Here is an 18232-nt window from a genome sequence, read left to right on the forward strand (position 1 = left end):
CAACTCCAGGCTTCGGAACAAACCAAGCACCAATCCAAGCTGCCACGACGTGGTCGCAGCCAATTTTTGACCCATCCATGGCGACTCAGCAAGTACCTCCAATTGGAGCCAGACAGTCGAATGCCATGGCGCAACCTCACGCACAAGCTGCGATTTTGCCCTTCGCCACACCGTACCCGCAGCAAAGTGCAGTAAACAGGGCGGGAGGCGAAAAGGGGCTACCGCTGAGTGGGGGAATCAGGACTCGTCCAATCCCACCGCAGTTCAAGTTCCCACCCGTCCCGCGCTATTCAGGCGAAACTGACCCGAAGGAGTTTCTCTCTATCTACGAGTCAGCGATCGAAGCGGCTCATGGTGACGAAAATACCAAAGCGAAGGTAATACATCTCGCTCTAGACGGCATCGCCCGTTTTTGGTATTTCAATTTACCAGCCAATAGCATTTACTCATGGGAGCAATTGCGCGATGTTTTTGTCCTTAACTTTCGAGGCACCTATGAGGAGCCGAAGACGCAGCAACACCTCCTCGGCATTCGCCAAAGGCCGGGGGAGTCGATAAGGGAGTACATGCGTTGCTTCTCGCAAGCCCGGTGCCAAGTTCAAGACATAACCGAGGCATCGGTTATAAACGCCGCTTCGGCCGGTCTGCTCGAGGGCGAACTCACAAGAAAAATCGCCAACAAGGAGCCACAGACGCTCGAGCACCTACTTCGCATCATTGACGGGTTCGCAAGGGGCGAGGAGGATTCCAAGCGACGACAAGCTATACAAGCTGAGTACGACAAAGCCTCCGTCGCCACCGCTCAAGCTCAAGCACAAGTTCAAGTTGCCGAACCACCTCCCCTCTCTGTTCGCCAGTCTCAGTCGGCGATCCAAGGACAGCCGCCAAGGCAAGGCCAGGCCCCCATAACTTGGAGAAAGTTCAGAACAGACCGTGCGGGCAAAGCTGTGATGGCGGTCGAAGAAGTGCAAGCCCTCCGCAAGGAGTTCGATGCCCAGCAAGCGAGCAACCATCAGCAGCCAGCCCACAAGAAGGTCCGAAAAGACCTCTGCTGCGCCTTTCACGGACGCTCTTCGCACACCACGGAGCAATGCCGAAAAATTAGGCAACATGGCAACGTGCAAGACCCAAGGCCGCAGCAGGGAACAACTGTCGAAGCATCCTGCGAAGCAATTCAGGAGCAAACACCCCCAGCCGAACAACGCCAAGATGTACAGCGAAGGGTAATCCAAGTGATTACAAGGGCTGATCCGCCAAGCCAGTTGTCCAAACGGCAGAAGAAGATGCAGATCCGTATGGTCCACAGCATCACTTTGGCGGGTGAAGGGGCGCCGCAGTATCGGAACCAGCTAATTTCTTTTGGGCCGGAAGACGCAGAAGGAGTTATGTTCCCGCATCAAGATCCCCTGGTAATCTCAGCTGAGATAGCTGGTTTCGAAGTCCGATGAATCCTGGTCGACGGAGGGAGTTCAACCGATGTTATCTTCGCCGAAGCATATGCCAAGATGGGGTTGCCTACCCAAGCCCTTACCCCAGCACCAGCATCACTCCGTGGTTTCGGCGGAGAAGCAGTTCAAGTTCTCGGCCAAGCACTTTTGCTGATAGCCTTTGGCTCGGGAGAGAACAGACGCGAAGAGCAAATACTGTTCGACGTCGTCGACATCCCGTACAACTACAACGCCATCTTCGGCCGTGCAACCCTGAACAAGTTCGAAGCCATTTCCCACCACAATTATCTCAAGCTCAAGATGCCCGGCCCGACAGGGGTGATAGTAGTCAAGGGGCTTCAGCCTTTGGCCGCTTCAAAAGGCGATCTAGCCATGATCAACAGAGCAGTGCACAGTGTTGAGACCAGACCGTATGAACGGCCGAAGCACACGCCAAAGCCCACCCCTCACGGCAAGATAACAAAAGTGCAAATTTGTCACGCCCTGAAGTTCCCCTCCCTTGCTCTAAATTCATAAAATAAATCGTCCGAAGAAATTGTTTAATTTAACCTAGAGATGAATCCCTAATTAATAAATGCAAATAATAATCGGAATCGACATGTGGAATTTTTCTTGGATTCTACATGTCAAAATATGCTAACAGGATTTTTAGTGGAATTTTCAGAGCCTTGGAAATAATTTTAATCAATTAAAATAAGCAAAGTGCAATATTAAATCCCTGGAAAAATCCTTTTTCCTTTTTATCTTTTCTTTTCCCTCCTTTTTTCTTTTTCTTGGGCCCGGCCCATTTCCTCCCGCGCCGGCCCGCTCCTCCCTCCCACTCCCGAAGTCCACCCGGCCTCCCTCTCCCTCTCGGGCGCTGACAGGTGGGGCCCACCTGTCAGCCCTTTCCCTAACCTCCGGCCGCCCACGCCCGCGCCAACCGCCGTCGAAACCACCGCCCACGCCGCCGGTTTCCCCGTTTCCCGCGCCCACTCCGCCCGTACCGCACGCCCACGTCGCCGCCCACCTTCCCCGCACCTCCCGCCAGCTCGCGCGCCCGCAAACGGCGGGGGATTTGAAATTTCCCCCACTCTCTCTTTCCTCCTCCACCCCCTCCACTACTCCGGCGAAATTGCGCCGTTCCCGGCCACGACTCGCCGCCCCCCCTCCTATTTAAGCACGCCCGCACCTTCCCCTCTCTTTTTCCTTTCTCGGCCGAGCCCTCCCGAGCTCTCCATCGCTCCCGCGCCTCTCATCCCGCCATCCGCCGCTCGCCGCCAAGCTCCGGCCGCACTCCGCCACCGCTAGAGCCGTCGCCGCACCGCGCCGTCGACGCCGCCGGGTTCACAAGCTTGTGCGCCACCCCGTCCGCCGTTTCCCCGGTCAATCCCGCCGCCGGAGCTTGCTTCTCCTCGCGCGCCGGTGAGTACCCCCATGGCCGCCGCCTTCGACCGGCGAATCCGCTCGCTGTTAACCACCCCTCTCCCTCTAATCCCTCCCATCTTGTTCCCTAGGAGGTCTCGGAGCTCGTCCGCCTATCATCGCCGTTCCCCGGTCGCTCGCCGTCGCCGTTCGCCGTCGTCTTCCCCCCCCCCCACGCCGGCCAACTCGCGGTGAGGCGCCCCTCCCCCTCTTTTCCCCTTCCTCTCCCTCCTAGCGCCGTGCCGGGCCGAGCCGCCGCTTCGGCTGTGTGCCGCCGCCTGTGCGCCGCCGTCATCCGCCGCCGCTTCCCGCGCCTCCGGTTGCCGTCGCCGGCGACCGTGCGCGCGCGCCGCCGCCCTCGCCATAACCGGCCGGCCGGCTTGAAGCCGAGCTGAGCCAGGCCGCCTTCCTCCTTTCCCCGTGAGCCGCGCCCCTCCCGCCTTGTGCCACTGCCAGTGGGGCCCACGTGCCGGCGCCCCTCCCTCTCTCTCTTGAGCCGCTGACTCATGGGGCCCGCATGCCGGCGCCGCCCCACCCCTTGCTGACGTCAGCCCTGGGGCAATATTGCGCAATAAATTGATTAAGGCTTTTCTTTAATAGTAAAAATACAGAGAATCTTCTAAAAATCATAACTAATTCATCCGAGCTCCGATTAAGTCCATTCAAGTCTCAGTAAATTCATAAAAATGTATAGAATCCATTAAAAATGGTTTTGTTTCCTGTTTCAGTAGTCTTATAGCATGTCTTGCTTGTGTGCTTTGTTTGTCGCGTAGATTTCGCCCGTTTCGTCGATTCGTGGTTTCTCGAAGACGTTGCTGTGGTTCCATCAGTGCGAGAGCAAGGCAAGTCATACATTGCAATTGATCATATTGTACCCAATTTACAAATGTCCCGCATTTCTATTAAATATTGCATTGTTTTACAATATCATGTGGGATGGGTCCTATTACTCAGCTATATGTTGTTTCCCTTACGCCATTGATAACTTGGGTATTAAAATGACTAGATGTTGGTTTAGGAGATGCTTAGCCATGCTTAGTTCAACTAGTGCACAAAAGGGGATCACATTAAAGCATAGACTTTGATTATTGGCAATAGTTTTGGATTAGTGCCACCGCAATGGTGTTGGTTAATTAAAATACACTTCATGGTGGGCTGTGGGTGCATGGTTTTGCTAGACGTGCCCATGGCGATTAAGGACCGGTTCGCGGGATGCCCTGGAAGAACTTATCGTACTTACCACAAGCCAGCGTGGGCAACGGCTGGGCTTGTAGTGTAGCTTTTCTCTAGCCGACGTACCCAGGCGAGGGTGGGCATGATGGAGTTGGGTCGGCCGGGGTGTCCGGTTGATCGGCTTCCGGATTCACCGCGGCACGAAAGGGGGGCTGCCCGTTGCCTGCTGGGGACGGGGGCGAACCCTAAGGTGTGGTGCGATCGGTTAGAGAGGGTTATGCGAAGGGTCCTGTCACGGCCTCTTTCTGGTATGTCGTGGTGGCATGTCGGCGCACGGGAACGTGTCGTGGGGCTGTGTCTTGTGGGTACAGTTGTACACCTCTGATCAGAGTAAAACTATTCGAATAGCCGTGCCCGCGGTTATGGGCGGTCGACCAGATTCACCGTGATTAGTTTCACCCCTAGTTTAGCTTAATGAACTGGTGTAGTTCAGGTGGTTGGTTGGGCCTGTTGCAACGTGGCGTAGCGTTGGACAGTGACTGGTTAATATTGCTTAATTACTACAACTGTTTTACTGTTTTCAACTACTAGTTTTAAATGCCTGCTTTATGCAAATGAACCCCGTAGCCTCCTTTGGTTATATCCTGCATCATACCTCCTCTACCGGTATGACTTGCTGAGTACAGTGGGTAGTACTCAGTCTTGCTCTTTTCCCCCACACCAGAGTTGAAGTTCTTCTCATTTGGAGAGGTCTTGAAGAGGTTGGTTTCGTCGCTGCCGTCAAGGGTTGCCTGTGGAATGGAATCGCCCGCTGCAGGAGTCAAGGCTTCAGGCTTAGCTCGCTTTACCTTTTCCGCTGCATTTGTAATCTTTTATATTTTTGTAAGACGTGGATCTGTATGTCAACAATTGTCGTTTGTGTACCCTGGCTGGTCCTGGACAGGGGTTTAATACACATTCAGCTTAGAAATTCTGGTTCGTGAATTTCTAGGCGTGACAAAATTGATGACGCCGACCCCACAAAGCCCGTATCACTGGGGGGCGACATAGGCGAAGAAGAAGTTGAGAGTATACTAGAGGTGCTTAAAAAGAACATCGATATCTTCGCCTGGAGCCCTGACGAGGTGGGGGGTGTCCCGGCGGATCTCATCATGCATCACCTAGCAGTCAAGCCGGACATTAAGCCAAGAAAACAAAAGTTGCGCAAGATGTCTGCCGATCGCCAAGAAGCGGCGAAAGCCGAAGTACAAAAATTGCTCAGGGCAGGGGTTATCCAAGAGATTGACCATCCGGATTGGTTGGCGAATCCAGTGCTGGTGCGGAAGTCAAACGGCAAATGGCGCATGTGTGTCGATTTCACAGACCTGAACAAAGCATGTCCAAAAGACGACTTCCCCTTGCCACGAATCGACCAGCTCATGGATTCAACAGCTGGATGCGAGCTCATGAGTTTCCTAGATGCATATTCCGGTTACCACCAGATCCACATGAACCCGCTCGACATCCCCAAAACATCCTTCATCACTCTATTCGGCACATTTTGTCACCTCAGAATGCCTTTCGGCTTAAGGAACGCAGGAGCAACTTTCGCCAGGTTGGTGTACAAGGTCCTTGGCAAGCAGTTGGGGCAGAATGTGGAAGCTTACGTCGACGACATCGTCGTAAAAAGCTGCAAGGCTTTCGACCATGCGATCGACCTGCAGGAGACATTCAACAGCTTGCGCATAGCAGGCATAAGGCTGAATCCGGAGAAGTGCTTTTTCGGTGTCCGCGCGGGCAAGTTGTTGGGTTTCCTTGTTTCCGAAAGAGGCATCGAGGAGAATCTCAAGAAAATCGATGCCATCCAGCAAATGAAGCCTCCGTCAAGCGTACATGAAGTACGAAAGCTTGCAGGCCAAATTGCGGCACTCAGTCGATTCCTCTCAAAGGCAGCCAAAAGAGGTTTGCCCTTCTTCAAGACCTTCCGGGGCGTAGGAAAGTTTAATTGGACACCAGAGTGCCAAGCAGCATTCGACGAGCTAAAGCAATACTTGCAAAGCCCGCCAGCTCTGATAAGCCCACCCCCCAGGAAGCGAACTGCTATTATACTTCGCCGGTGGCTTCGCGCAAGCTTAAGCACTACTTCCAGGCCCACAAAGTCATAGTGCCATCACAGTACCCCTTGGGCGAAATACTCCGAGGCAAGGAAGTTACTGGCCGGCTCAGCAAGTGGGCGGCAGAGCTATCCCCGTTCGACTTACATTTTGTTGCATGCTCTGGTATCAAGTCTCAAGTGCTAGCCGACTTCGTAGCTGAATGGACACCGGTACTTGCCCCCGACCCCGAGCCCGCCGAACAATTCTGGGTGATGTGCTCTGACGGCTCGTGGTCGCACAAGGGAGTAGGCATTGCGGCAGTCCTATTTTCGCCGAATGGTGTGCCGATTCGGTACGCAGCAAGACTGCAGTTCGACACAACCAACAATGCAGCAGAATACGAAGCCGTTCTCCTGGGCCTAAGAAAGGCGAAAGCACTAGGAGTCCGGCGCCTGCTAATTCGAATTAACTCCAAGTTGGTAGCAGGCCATGTTGACAAATCCTTCGAGGCAAAAGAAGAGGGAATGAAGAGGTATCTGGAGGCTGTTCGGTCCATGGAAAAATGCTTCACCGGCATAACGGTCGAACACTTGCCTAGAGGCCAAAACGAGGAAGCAGACACCTTGGCGAAATCCACTGTTTGTGGTGGCCCACATTCGCCTAGCATCTTTTTCGAAGTCCTACATGCTCCAAGTGTGCCCATGGACAGCTCGGAAGTCATGGCAATCGACCAGGAGAAATTGGGCGAAGACACATATGACTGGCGAACCCCATTTGTGAAACACCTTGAAACTGGCTGGCTTCCGGTAGACGAAGCAGGAGCGAAGCGTTTGCAACTCAGAGCCACGAAGTATAAGATGGTCTCGGGTCAACTTTACCGCTCCGGGGTACTTCAACCCTTACTTCGTTGCATCTCTTTTGCCGAAGGCAAAGAAATGGCAAAGGAGATACACCAGGGGCTATGTGGCGCGCACCAGGCTGCAAGAAAAGTGGCCTCCAAAGTATTTAGACAAGGAGTCTATTGGCCCACTGTGTTGAAAGTCTGTGTTGAGTAAATCAAGAAGTGCGAAAGTTGCCAGCGCCATGGCCGAAGCCAAGCCACGCCCCAGTATGATCTGCAGCCCATTGCGCCAATATGGCCCTTCGCCAGATGGGGACTGGACATCATCGGGCCGTTCCCGGTGGCACGAAACGGGTATAAATTCGCAATTGTAGCTGTGGAATATTTCTCTCGATGGATCGAAGCCGAACCCCTTGGGGCAATCACTTCGGCAGCAGTACAGAAGTTTGTATGGAAAAACATCGTTTGCCGTTTCGGAGTGCCAAAAGAGTTCATTAGTGACAACGGCAAGCAGTTTGACTCTGATAAGTTCAGAGAAATGTTCAAAGGGCTTAACCTGGAAATCAGGTTCGTGTCGGTCGCCCACCCGCAGTCAAATGGGGCGGCCGAACGTACAAATGGCAAGATCCTAGAAGCACTAAAGAAAGGCAAATGGCCAGAAGAATTGCTATCGGTTCTCTGGGCCCTTCGGACGACCCCCACAAGACCAACCAAGTTTAGCCCGTTTATGCTTCTTTATGGCGATGAGGCAATGACCCCAGCAGAGCTAGGGGCTAACTCACCAAGGGTGATGTTCTCTGGGGGCGAAGAGGGGCGCGAAGTATCGCTCGAACTCTTGGAAGGGGTAAGAGTCGAAGCGCTCGAGCACATGCACAAGTACGCCACAAGCACTTCGGCAACTTACAACAAAAAAGTTCGACCCACAGAGCTGATGCCTGGTCATCTTGTCTTAAGGAAGAAGGCGAATCCAGTAGCTGTTGGCAAGCTTGAATCAAAGTGGGAAGGACCGTACCTCATCAAACACAAGTCCAGGACGGGATCTTTTCGCCTAGCGACACTAGAAGGTGAGGAGTTCGACCATTCCTGGAACGCCGCCTCTTTCAAGCGCTTCTATGCCTAGAATGGGTGGCACCCAAATCGCTAGCTTGTAAAAATGTACATACAGTCATGTAAGCCCTTCGGCACCATGTAAGCCCTTCGGCACTATGTAAGCCTTTTGGCAAAGAAAAAAAAAGGGGAAAAAGAGAAAAAAGAAAAAAAAACTAGATGTAGGGCTATTATCCACCATGGAGGCCCGAACCAGTATAAAATCTCTATGTCCTCCGCCTTCTTTTCATTTTTCGTGTGATTGATAATTTGTGGAAAAACCCCAAGGCAAACGCCTGATCAGCGAAAAAGGCCAGGGGGAGAAACGAATCGGTCGAAGCATCGCTCGCCGAACGTTGAAACCGCAACAGCTTGTCTCGGAAAATAACTAGCCAAACGACGTTACGATTCGATCAACATAAAAGCAAAAGTGTCTCTTTCGACACAGAATGCTACAGGTCGAAAACGAACGACGAAAAGCTAAAAAGTCAGTACACCTATTTTGCTAATATGCGCAAAGGGGCCGGCATGTTCCGACCTAACAAAAAGCACAAAATGTGACGATGCGAAAAATAGCGAAAAGGAAATAAAGCACGTTTCTTTATTAACTTCGAAAAAAATAATTGAAGAATAGAAGGTTCACAACACGATACAACTCACTTTACAAGTAAATTACATCTTCGCCCCTGTAATCATTATCCCTCCCTAAGGAATGGTCAGACGAACTAGGTTCGTCATCACTACTAATATCATACACAACCTTAAGAGGAGTAGGGGGCGAAACACAGACCAAACTGTTGCGACGCTGAAAGATCATTTCCTGACGTTTCGTCTTCTGATGATTTCGCCAAAAGCGAGCCATATCCTCCAAACGTCTTGAATGAACAAGGTCGTAATCTTCTAAGATTCGCCCGGGGTGCGCCCGCAGCCAGTCGGCAACCTTGAAAACCTTATAGCTATGACCGTTTATCTCCATTTCGCGATAAACAGGACGAAATGGACATCGCACCTTCGGCAGGTCCTTCAATGCCACAAATTTCTCGTTTTGACTTCGCCAGCTCCCGGAAGGGGACCGAATGCACAACTTCCGGTGAACGCCCTGATAGACAGCGCAGAGAAAGCAAAACACAGCTTACATAGTAAGAATAGGCGGAAGGAGGGGGAGGTATGGCATAATGCGAGATGAGCGAAATAATAATATGCCAAAGACCTCGACCATCAAAAAGCAATTAAGATTGTGTCATATATTCCAAATGTACAAAAAGGCGTTTTTTAAGGTTCGGCGGCAGCCTGCCGAACGTACATCATTCGCCTCTCCAGGCAAATGCAAAAGTGGGAGGAAAACTACAAAAATCTAAGGAAAGGGCGGAGGGCCTCACACCTCTGGGTGATCCTGGGCATCGCCTCCAACCTCTTCGCCTGCGGCACCCTCTCCTTCGCCCCGATCTGCCGCCTCCGCCTTCGCCAGTTGCTCCAGAAGGCGCGCTTTGGCAGCGGACCGGCCATCATTCTGCCAGAACTGTTTTCGCCACGCGCGAAGAGCGGGCGAAATGTTCTGCGCACTAATCTCCTAGTCCCCCTTCGCATAGGTAGGGAATTCGGCAACGTGCTCGCAGCCAAACTATTGCAAAAGGTCTAAGGTAAAGGCCGCCGATACGCGCGCACAGCAATTGCCGTACGCGGTGGCACAGTCCGAAACCGATCCGCCAGCTTGCTGGGTCCACTCGGAGAAGTCAAAGGCTGAGGCATCCTCGGCAAGGACCCCCCGCACCTTCGCGCCCATGTCGGTAAGGGCGAGGCGGAGCGTTTGGCAAGCCGTTCTCGCGGATTCGGTGGTCTTCGCCATCTCCCGCAAAAACCGCTGCGACTCCTCCGCGGCGCCCGCTTCGACCCTGCTAGCCTTCTGGCGAAGAGCCTCCATCTTCGGCTCAGTAAGGTTGTAGTAATCGATGAGCACCGCCGAATGGGCCTTCTCCTTCTCCAGTTCGGCCTTGAGGCGATCAACCTCGGCCCAGGCATCTTTCCCCTTGTCCAGTTCGGACTGAAGGCGTTTGACTTCAGTTTTCGGCTCCTTGAGGGTGTGGGCCAGGGACTCCACCTCCAAGTTCTTGCGGCTTATTTCATCATCCTTGGCCCGAAGACGGCTCTTAAAACCGTCAAAACGGGCCCGCACGGTTCGCTCCGTCGAGCAGTGAGTCGCAAGAATCTAGATGAAAGATAGGAGCGGGCGAAAAGAATAAAAGGTTAATTGCCAAACGTAAAAAAAAAGAGGGAAGAGGAAAACAAAGAAGGAAAAAAAGGCATACCCGAACCGCCAAACTTTTAATGGTGGAACACCCCTCGTCGAACTCGTTAAGTTCGGTGAACAGGCTCGGGGTGCCGGCGGGCAAGACAAGATTGCTTACTCCCTCCACAAAGGGAATAAGGTCCGCCTGGGTCACGAAGTCACCAGGGACGAAGTGGGGCGCCGCAAGGGAATACTCCGAGGCAGATGCTTCGGCGGCCACACACTTCCCCTTCGCCTTGACCAGCGGTGAAATAGCTGGCTCGCGCACAGGGCTCCCGAAAACTCTCGCCGCAGCCGACACGATCCGTTCGGCGGAGGCGGAAGCCCCGGCGGCGGCGCTACCGCCTGCCCTAGCAACGCCGAGCGGAGCAAGGTGAGCAGTTGAAAGGTCCAAACTGCGGCCAGCAGGTGAAGTCGGAGTCTCGTCAGAAGATTCATCGTCGCTAAAAACGCGAGCGATGTCGACGAGTCCCTTCTTTTTTGAGATCTTCTTGACCAGACCTCCTTTTGCCGCCTTGCCCGACGAGAACGCAACTAGGGCCTTCGCCCCTTCCAAATCCTTTCGTTGAAGGGGGGAGCTGTTCGACTCCACCCTGGTCTCGTTGTGACCTGGACTTGGGGTAGGAGTGTAGCCGGGGGTGTCGACGCGGTCTTCGATCGCTTCGTTCGCGGCCTTATCAGCCACAGCTTCCACCTCCTCTTCTTCCTCTCCTTCCCCCTCGCCGTCACATTCTTCGGCATCATCCTCGTCGTCGGCGTCGGAGTCCGACGAAGCAGGAACCCTTCGCTTCCTGGGGGCAAGCTTCACTTGTCCACGCATCCGCTTTCGCGAAGGCCCTGCATCGTCGTCAGCTTTTTGGGGATTCGCCGGGGAGGCAGTTCGCCGTTGTAAACCCGGTTCGTCCGCCCAGCCGCTTGTCGTGTTAGCAGCTGGCTATACTCGACGACCGAAACATCGCCGATCATCCTGCGGGCTTCGGCTTCAGCCTGGTCGAGGGTTGACATTGCAAAAGTAAAGGGTGTAGCTGCGTTAAAGGTCAGACAAGGCAAAATAACAAAGCACAGGAGTGTATAGCAAAAGAACGGCCTTACTGTTCGTCCCCTCAGGAAGAACCAAGTTCGGCAAACCGTTAGCCTCTTCGCATTGCTCGACCGTGACTTGCCATGACTGGGAGAGGGGAAAGATGCAAAGCATACAGAACTCCTCCACCAAGTCACGGCAGCTAAGGCGGGAGCAAACCTTGCGCAGTAGGATGAACCGCGCCTCCATAGCGCCGTCCATGGCGATCTTGGGTTTCCGGTTCGGTGCAATCGCCCTATGCCGGCACCGGAGGGCTTTTGCCGAGTCAGAACCAGCTGCGAAGGGGATGGTGTGATAGAACCACCTCGCCATCCAATGGCGGTCCCACTTCGACATGGCAGCGTTCACCGGCCAGAGATTGGACCGCTCGGGGCGAACGTTAAAGTTCACGCTCCCGAACACTGTCTTCTTCGTTCCAGCCGGGGTAATCACCGTCTTCGAGTTCAAGGTGGCGAAAAATATGGCGCCGAAGAGCTCGGCGCTGGGCTCAAACCCGGAAGTCCGACACGCCCAGTCAAAGATGGAGATCCGAACTAGTGCCGACGGGCTCAGCTGCGGAAGCTCCACCTGGAAAAGGCGAAAGATCTCCGGCAACAACACGTTGCACGGAAACCGTAGCCCCGCCTCAACAAAGACGGCGAACACCACCGTCCGATTGTCGACAGGCTTCGGCACCACGGCTTTCCCCGGGGCGAAAGCCTGCCCCTCAACCAACGCCCCAGAGCTAACCAACTTTGCCAGTTCAACGTCGTCCACGAGAGAAACCCCCAAAAAGGCGGTGCTGTCATCATCGACCCGGCCGGGATCCGGTCCTTTTGCCGAAGCTGGGTTTGGCTTGCGAGGGGCCATGGCGAACGGCGTGTATGCGGTGGCGAAGGAAGAGAATGGGCGAAACACCTGAGGGGTCAAGAAATGTTGTGGAAGAGAGGAATGGAAGAAGAGAGCGCAAGCGGTAAAAATGGCAAGTGTACCGGTGAAAAGGAAAGAGGGGTGGGAATATATAGCTCACTCGGGCGACCGTGCCTACTCACCAGTAATAAAGCGCCACGTGTCGCAAGGGTAGGCGAAACGGTAAATTCCCACCGTCTGAGCGGCACAGTAAAAAGCCCACGATGGGAAGGCCCAATACTGTTCCGTTCGGCCCGGGAAAAGAAAATATATAACCACCAATCGCACGAGGCGAAGCGCGGCAAAATAATACCAGCCGCACAAGTAACAAACTTCATTCGCAGGAATAATGTAGGTTTCGGCAGGAGCATCAGTCGAAAGGGGGCGCCGCATACCATACCACATGGTTTGCACGGTCTCGGCCGAAGCTCCAATCTCACCCTTGCCCGTGAGGGGCTTGTTGGCAGATGGCATGATGCCCTTCGACTAAATCTGCCGAAACCTGTGGCGAAGGCTATGGAGCAAGAACGGCGTGAGGCGAAGAGTCGTACGAGTGCCCTGCCAGGCCAGAGGCGTCTCAGGCGAAGGGTGCAAGGCGAAGACTATTTGCCGAAGGAAGACGACTTCGCCATGGCAAGTTCGCCCCCGCGAGGGTCGAGGAAGCCTTTCCGGCCCATCAAGCCTAAGGGCTACAGGGCCGGCAATCGCCAGACGGCCCATCAGGGGCCCATGAGCCCCTATAACATTATGTACCCCTGTAAATGTCCCTTTCGTAAGGGTAATCATGTAAATTCCCCTGTACAACATAAACCCTAGTAGTAAGAACCTGTAATGGGGCTATAAATAGTCCCCTAGGGCCATGTAGTGAGGGGGATCCCGAAAAAAGAAATTCAAAATTCAATACACTTCGTTTCCTTCCAACCTCTGTTGAGTAACCACGTCCTTCGACGTATGCAGTTGTCATTTCGACAACAAAGCCTTAGAATCAAAGAAAGAATTTCCTTTGGGCAAAATCCTTCTCGGCTATCTGTACCAAATGTTGAACAATGCATCGGCTAAAATAGCCGTCGGCTCAATAGTTGGAGCAGGTGGACCATGGTGGCTGCTGCAAACTTGGTTAAACCTGATAGTCATGAAGGTTGTCCATCGGCCCTCTGTGACAGAAGCTGAATTCCCACTGCCAGAGCTGTCGCGTCCCAAAACGACTCTAAAATACACCCTCTAAATTATGCCTAGAATAATTAAAAACCATGTGAAAGCCTTCAACAATTAAAATGTGCAAAGTTAAAAGTCAAATAAGGCTTAGAGGATTTTTGTAAATTTCCTAAAAAGCCTAAAATGTGTAAATAAATTTTAGTGGAATTTTCAGAGCACAAATAATAATTATTAAGAAATGAACAAAGTTAAAATGATTTTATAAAAAGAAAAACCCTAAAAGTCCCCCTTCCCTCCAAGATCCCTTGGGCTGGCCCGGCCCATCTCCCTCCCCCTCTCTCTCTCCTCTCCCCGCGGCCCACTCGGCCTCTCCTCGCGCGCGCGCCGCTGACGGGCGGGCCCGCCCGCCACCCTCGCTGACGGGTGGGGCCCACCCGTCATCCCCTTTCTCCCGCCGCTCCCGCTGCCTCCTCCACGCCCTAGCGCCGCCGCCGCCGTGAATCCCGCCGCCTCCCGCCGTCCCCGCGTGCAATAAAGTGGGGGAAATCACTCCCCGTGATCCCCTCTCCCTTTCCCCCCATTTTTCCCTCTCTCTCTCGTATTCAAACGGGCGGATTTGCCCCCGCAAATCTCGTCGGCGCCATTGATGGCGGCCGGACCTCCTGCGCCGGTCTCCTTCCCCTCCGGCCGCTCTCTCCCCCTTCCAACCCTATTTAAACCCTCCCCGCACCTCCTCCGTCCGTTTCCGCCTCTCGCCGCCCTTCCTCCTCACCGGATTCGAGCTCGCGACGTCGCTCTCTCTCTCTCCGCCGTCGCCGCCAAGCTCCGGTCCGCCGCCGTCGTCGCCCCGGACCGCCTCCCACCTTGGTGCCGCCTCCTTCGGGTTCGCTGCATCCTCGCCGACCTCGTCCACCTCTCTGTTTCGATCGCCGACCGCCGGAACGCCGTCGACCCCGTTGACCCGAGCCGCGCCGCCGCCTCCCTCCGCTCCGGCCGCCTCCTCCGTCGCCGCCGTCGCCCCGGGGTGAGCCGTGGACCGTCGCCTCCTTTCCCCCTTCCCTCCCCTCTCTCGGCCGCCGCTCCGCCGCGCCGGCGGTCGCCGGCGGCAACCATCGGGGCGCGGGCGCGCTGCCTCCCGCCGACCGCGCCGGCGTGGCCGCCCTCGGGCGCGCCGAGTGGCTGCCGCGTGGGGCCCGGCCGTCAGCTGCCCGCGCCCTCGGGTGCGGCTGACGTGTGGGGCCCACGGCGCCGGCCGGTGTGAGCCCGGGTGCACCCGGTCCACCGTGGACCGTGAGGCTGCCGCGTGGGCCCCACTCCCGTGGACCCGGTCCGCGCGCCCCTCCCCCTCGGCTGACGCAATAAACCCTTTTAAAATTAAAATTTAAATAAAGAAATTCGTAAATATTCATTTAAAGAGCATATAAACTTCAAATGGCCATAACTTGGCCATTTGAACTCAGAATTGGACCATTCAAGTCTCTAATTTTTCCTTAAGAAGTCAAGAACCCATTTTTGTGCTTTGTTCTTGCTGGTTATATGGAGTTTATTAGAGTAAAAGCCTTTTCTTTTCCATTGGTCGTGTAGACGCTGCAGCTTCGGAAGATCCGCTCTTCGTGGAGGTTGAAGCCGACGTTTGGGAAAGCGAGCAAGGCAAGTCACATCATCCTTGAACATATTGAATCCCAGTTTATAAAATTATTTTGATTTAAATTATTGCATTATCGCTTTATTTAAATTCCCGCGTTATCACTGTTTTATCTAGCCATGCCTATTTACCTTTGTTATGACCTTATTATTGCTATTGTTATTATTTCCTTGTTCACCCTAGAATAAACAAAACCCCAACTAGTGGACACTCTACTCATGGTACCACTAGTATGATTTTAGGCAGATGCTTCGCTGGTTAATTAGGCAACATTATGTGGTTTTACAACTCTAGACTTTGGGATATTCATATCACCTGGACACTACGGAATGGTTGGATTATTGTGGAATTGGATTCACACCTCCCCCTCTATTCAAAATCCTCAAAATGGTTTTAGGCTGGGCTCGGGGTGCATGGTTTTGATAGTAGCACATCGGCCATATAAGGACCGGTCTTCGGGCCTCTGTTGCAAAGCACTACCGTACTTCCACATGTCTAGTGGATAAGGCTTAGTTTGTGGCTCAGTCTGGTTATAAAAAAAGTACACGGATGGAGATGGACGAAGTCGGGGGTCGATGGACATCTCTAGGACAAATGAAGGCTACACGAGCTGCGGCCTGGTAGTCGAGATGTCATGGCACAGGGCCGGTGTCCTGCTGCTAGGGGCTCAGTCCTGCCTACCTGATCCGGGGGTTCCGGCCGTAGGTGGGGTTGGGTCGGTACTCTTGTCTATGGCTAGGATGGGTCGGAAACTATGTCACGTCTTCCGTCCGTATACCGTGGTGGTATGTGGCACGTGGTTACACGTGAGGAAGATGTGTCTTGTGGGTAAAGATGTACACCTCTGATCAGAGTATAACCTATTCGAATAGCCGCACCCTCGGTTATGGGCAAGCCGAGCAATGTACCCAAGTTAGTGTTTTTAATTCTTAAAACCTGCTTAACAACTAAAATGTGGAATGGTTGGCCTGGGTTGGCTTGGGACGAGCTGGGACCCGGGGTCGGGTTGCCAGTTCGGTCTGAATCATCGTAGGCCTTGGGTTAAGGCAGGCTCGTGTGGGTTCACGGCCTTGATTAATAATATTATATAGCTCTAGAATCGTGTTTACAAAATAGCTTTGAGCAACTAAGTGTCTTTTAATGCTGTTTACTGCAAACTCTAACCCTTTATACTATAACCCCCTTGTACTCCCTTGCATTTATTCTGCACTTGTGGGTGTGTCTTGTTGAGTACGATGGTTGTACTCAGCCTTACTCAATTTTTCCCAAACTCAGAAGAGGAGTTCCTGGAAGATGAAGGCTTTGGTGTCTAGCTCGTGCCTGCCGTCAAGCGCCTATGGTCGTCGCCCTAGTCTTCCGCTGTTTTTCGTTTGTCTTCTTGTGTGCTGGGCCTTCGCCGCCCATGTAATAGATTAATTAATTACGCTTCCGCTTGTTAAACTCTGAATTGTATCAACTTTTGGTGTACCTTGCCTCCTGGGACAAGGAATAATGCACGCACGTAAGGAACGCCCGTTGGGTTATTTCCGGTCGTGACAATCCCCCTTTCATGAACAAGAAATCCCAAAAACTGGCCAGCCGATACACCAAAAGCACATTTTGTCGGGTTCATCTTCAGGCCATATTTTTTGGTTCTCTTGAAAACCTTCCTCAAATCGGCTATATGGTCCTCTATTTCTTTAGACTTAACAACCACATCATCGATGTAGACTTCAACCAACCAGCCGATTAAATCATGATATATGTAATTCATGGCTCTTTGATATGTAGCTCCAGCACTCTTCAAGCCGAAAGTCATGACAACCCATTCAAATAAGCCGATTGCACCAGGGCATCTAAAAGCTGTCTTATGGATATCTTCTTCAGCCATAAAGATTTGATTATATCCAGCGTTTCCATCCATAAAACTCAAAATTTTGTTCCCTGATGTAGCATCAACCAGCTGATCAGCTATTGGCATTGGGTATTCATCCTTCGTTGTAGCCTTATTCAGATCTCGGAAATCAATGCACACCCTGACCTTGCCATTCTTCTTAATAACTGGAACTATACTAGAAACCCATTCAGCATATCGGCAAGGACGAATAAAACCAGCATCATACAATCGTTTAATCTCAGCTTTGACAGGTTCAAGCATATCGGCTTTACATCTCCTCGGAGGTTGCTGGCGTGGTCTAACCCCTAGTTTGATAGGTAGCCGATGTTCAACAATCAATCGGCTGAGTCCAGGCATCTCATAATACTCCCAAGCGAAGCAATCTCTAAACTCTCTTAACAGCTCTATTAGCTTGGTTCTAAACTCTGGAGATAAGTTCTTACTAATAAATGTCGGCCTTGGCCGATCGTCTGGACCTATGTCTATTTCTTCCAAATCATCGGCCGACATGAAACCTTGACCTTGCTTGTCATCGAGATCATCTACTGTATCCTTAGTGTAGACATTTGAACCCTCCACGATGTCCTCAAAATAATAGCTTGGGTTCTCCATCTTCAATTGGCTGTATATTAGAATCGGACACTTTCAGAAAATCTCCATCCCAGACTTTTCCAGATAAACAATCAAGGCCATCCATCTCCCAAAGAGCTAAATCGGCACTGGCAACATTAACTGACCTGTCAGCTGGCACGATCTCTATCTTGTCGCCTTGCCATTGAATCAAACATTGATGCATAGTTGAAGGGATGCAACAACTAGCATGAATCCAATCCCTTCCAAGCAATAAGCTGTAAGAACCCTTCCCATCGATGACAAAAAAAGTAGTAGGAATAGTTTTACTGCCGACTGTCAGCTCCACATTCAGAACACCTTTGGTTTCCGATGGATTACCACCAAAGTCTTTGAGCACCATATTTGTCTTGATGAGATCCTCGGCATTTCTACCCAACTTTCTGAACGTAGCATAGGGCATCAAATTTACCGCGGCCCCACCATCAACCATCATTTTAGACATCGGCTTCCCATTGACATAGCCGTTTATATACAATGGTTTAAGATGCCGATTCTCTGTCCCCTCAGGTTTCTCGAACACTGCCTGTTCTGGTGACAGAACCAACTTAGCTGATTCCTCTTCCACCTCGTCGACATCGGCTTGATCGATCCCGAATTCGGCTGGCAGGGTAAAGACCATGTTAACCGGTGCCATCACAAC

At 52.6% G+C, this 18232-nt stretch overlaps 1 protein-coding gene across 1 annotated transcript in view; it reads left to right on the forward strand.

Moving 5' to 3' along the window:
• The window catches only part of LOC107277384 (protein neprosin), a 31412-nt gene that overhangs the window by 8229 nt on the left and 4951 nt on the right, over nt 1-18232 (forward strand). The window contains 1 exon segment of the mRNA XM_066306080.1: nt 8062-8066. Within this exon segment, the coding sequence (XP_066162177.1) occupies nt 8062-8066 (5 nt within the window).

Source organism: Oryza sativa, chromosome 12 (assembly GCF_034140825.1).
Source record: "Oryza sativa Japonica Group chromosome 12, ASM3414082v1".
Classification (NCBI taxonomy): Eukaryota; Viridiplantae; Streptophyta; class Magnoliopsida; order Poales; family Poaceae; genus Oryza; species Oryza sativa.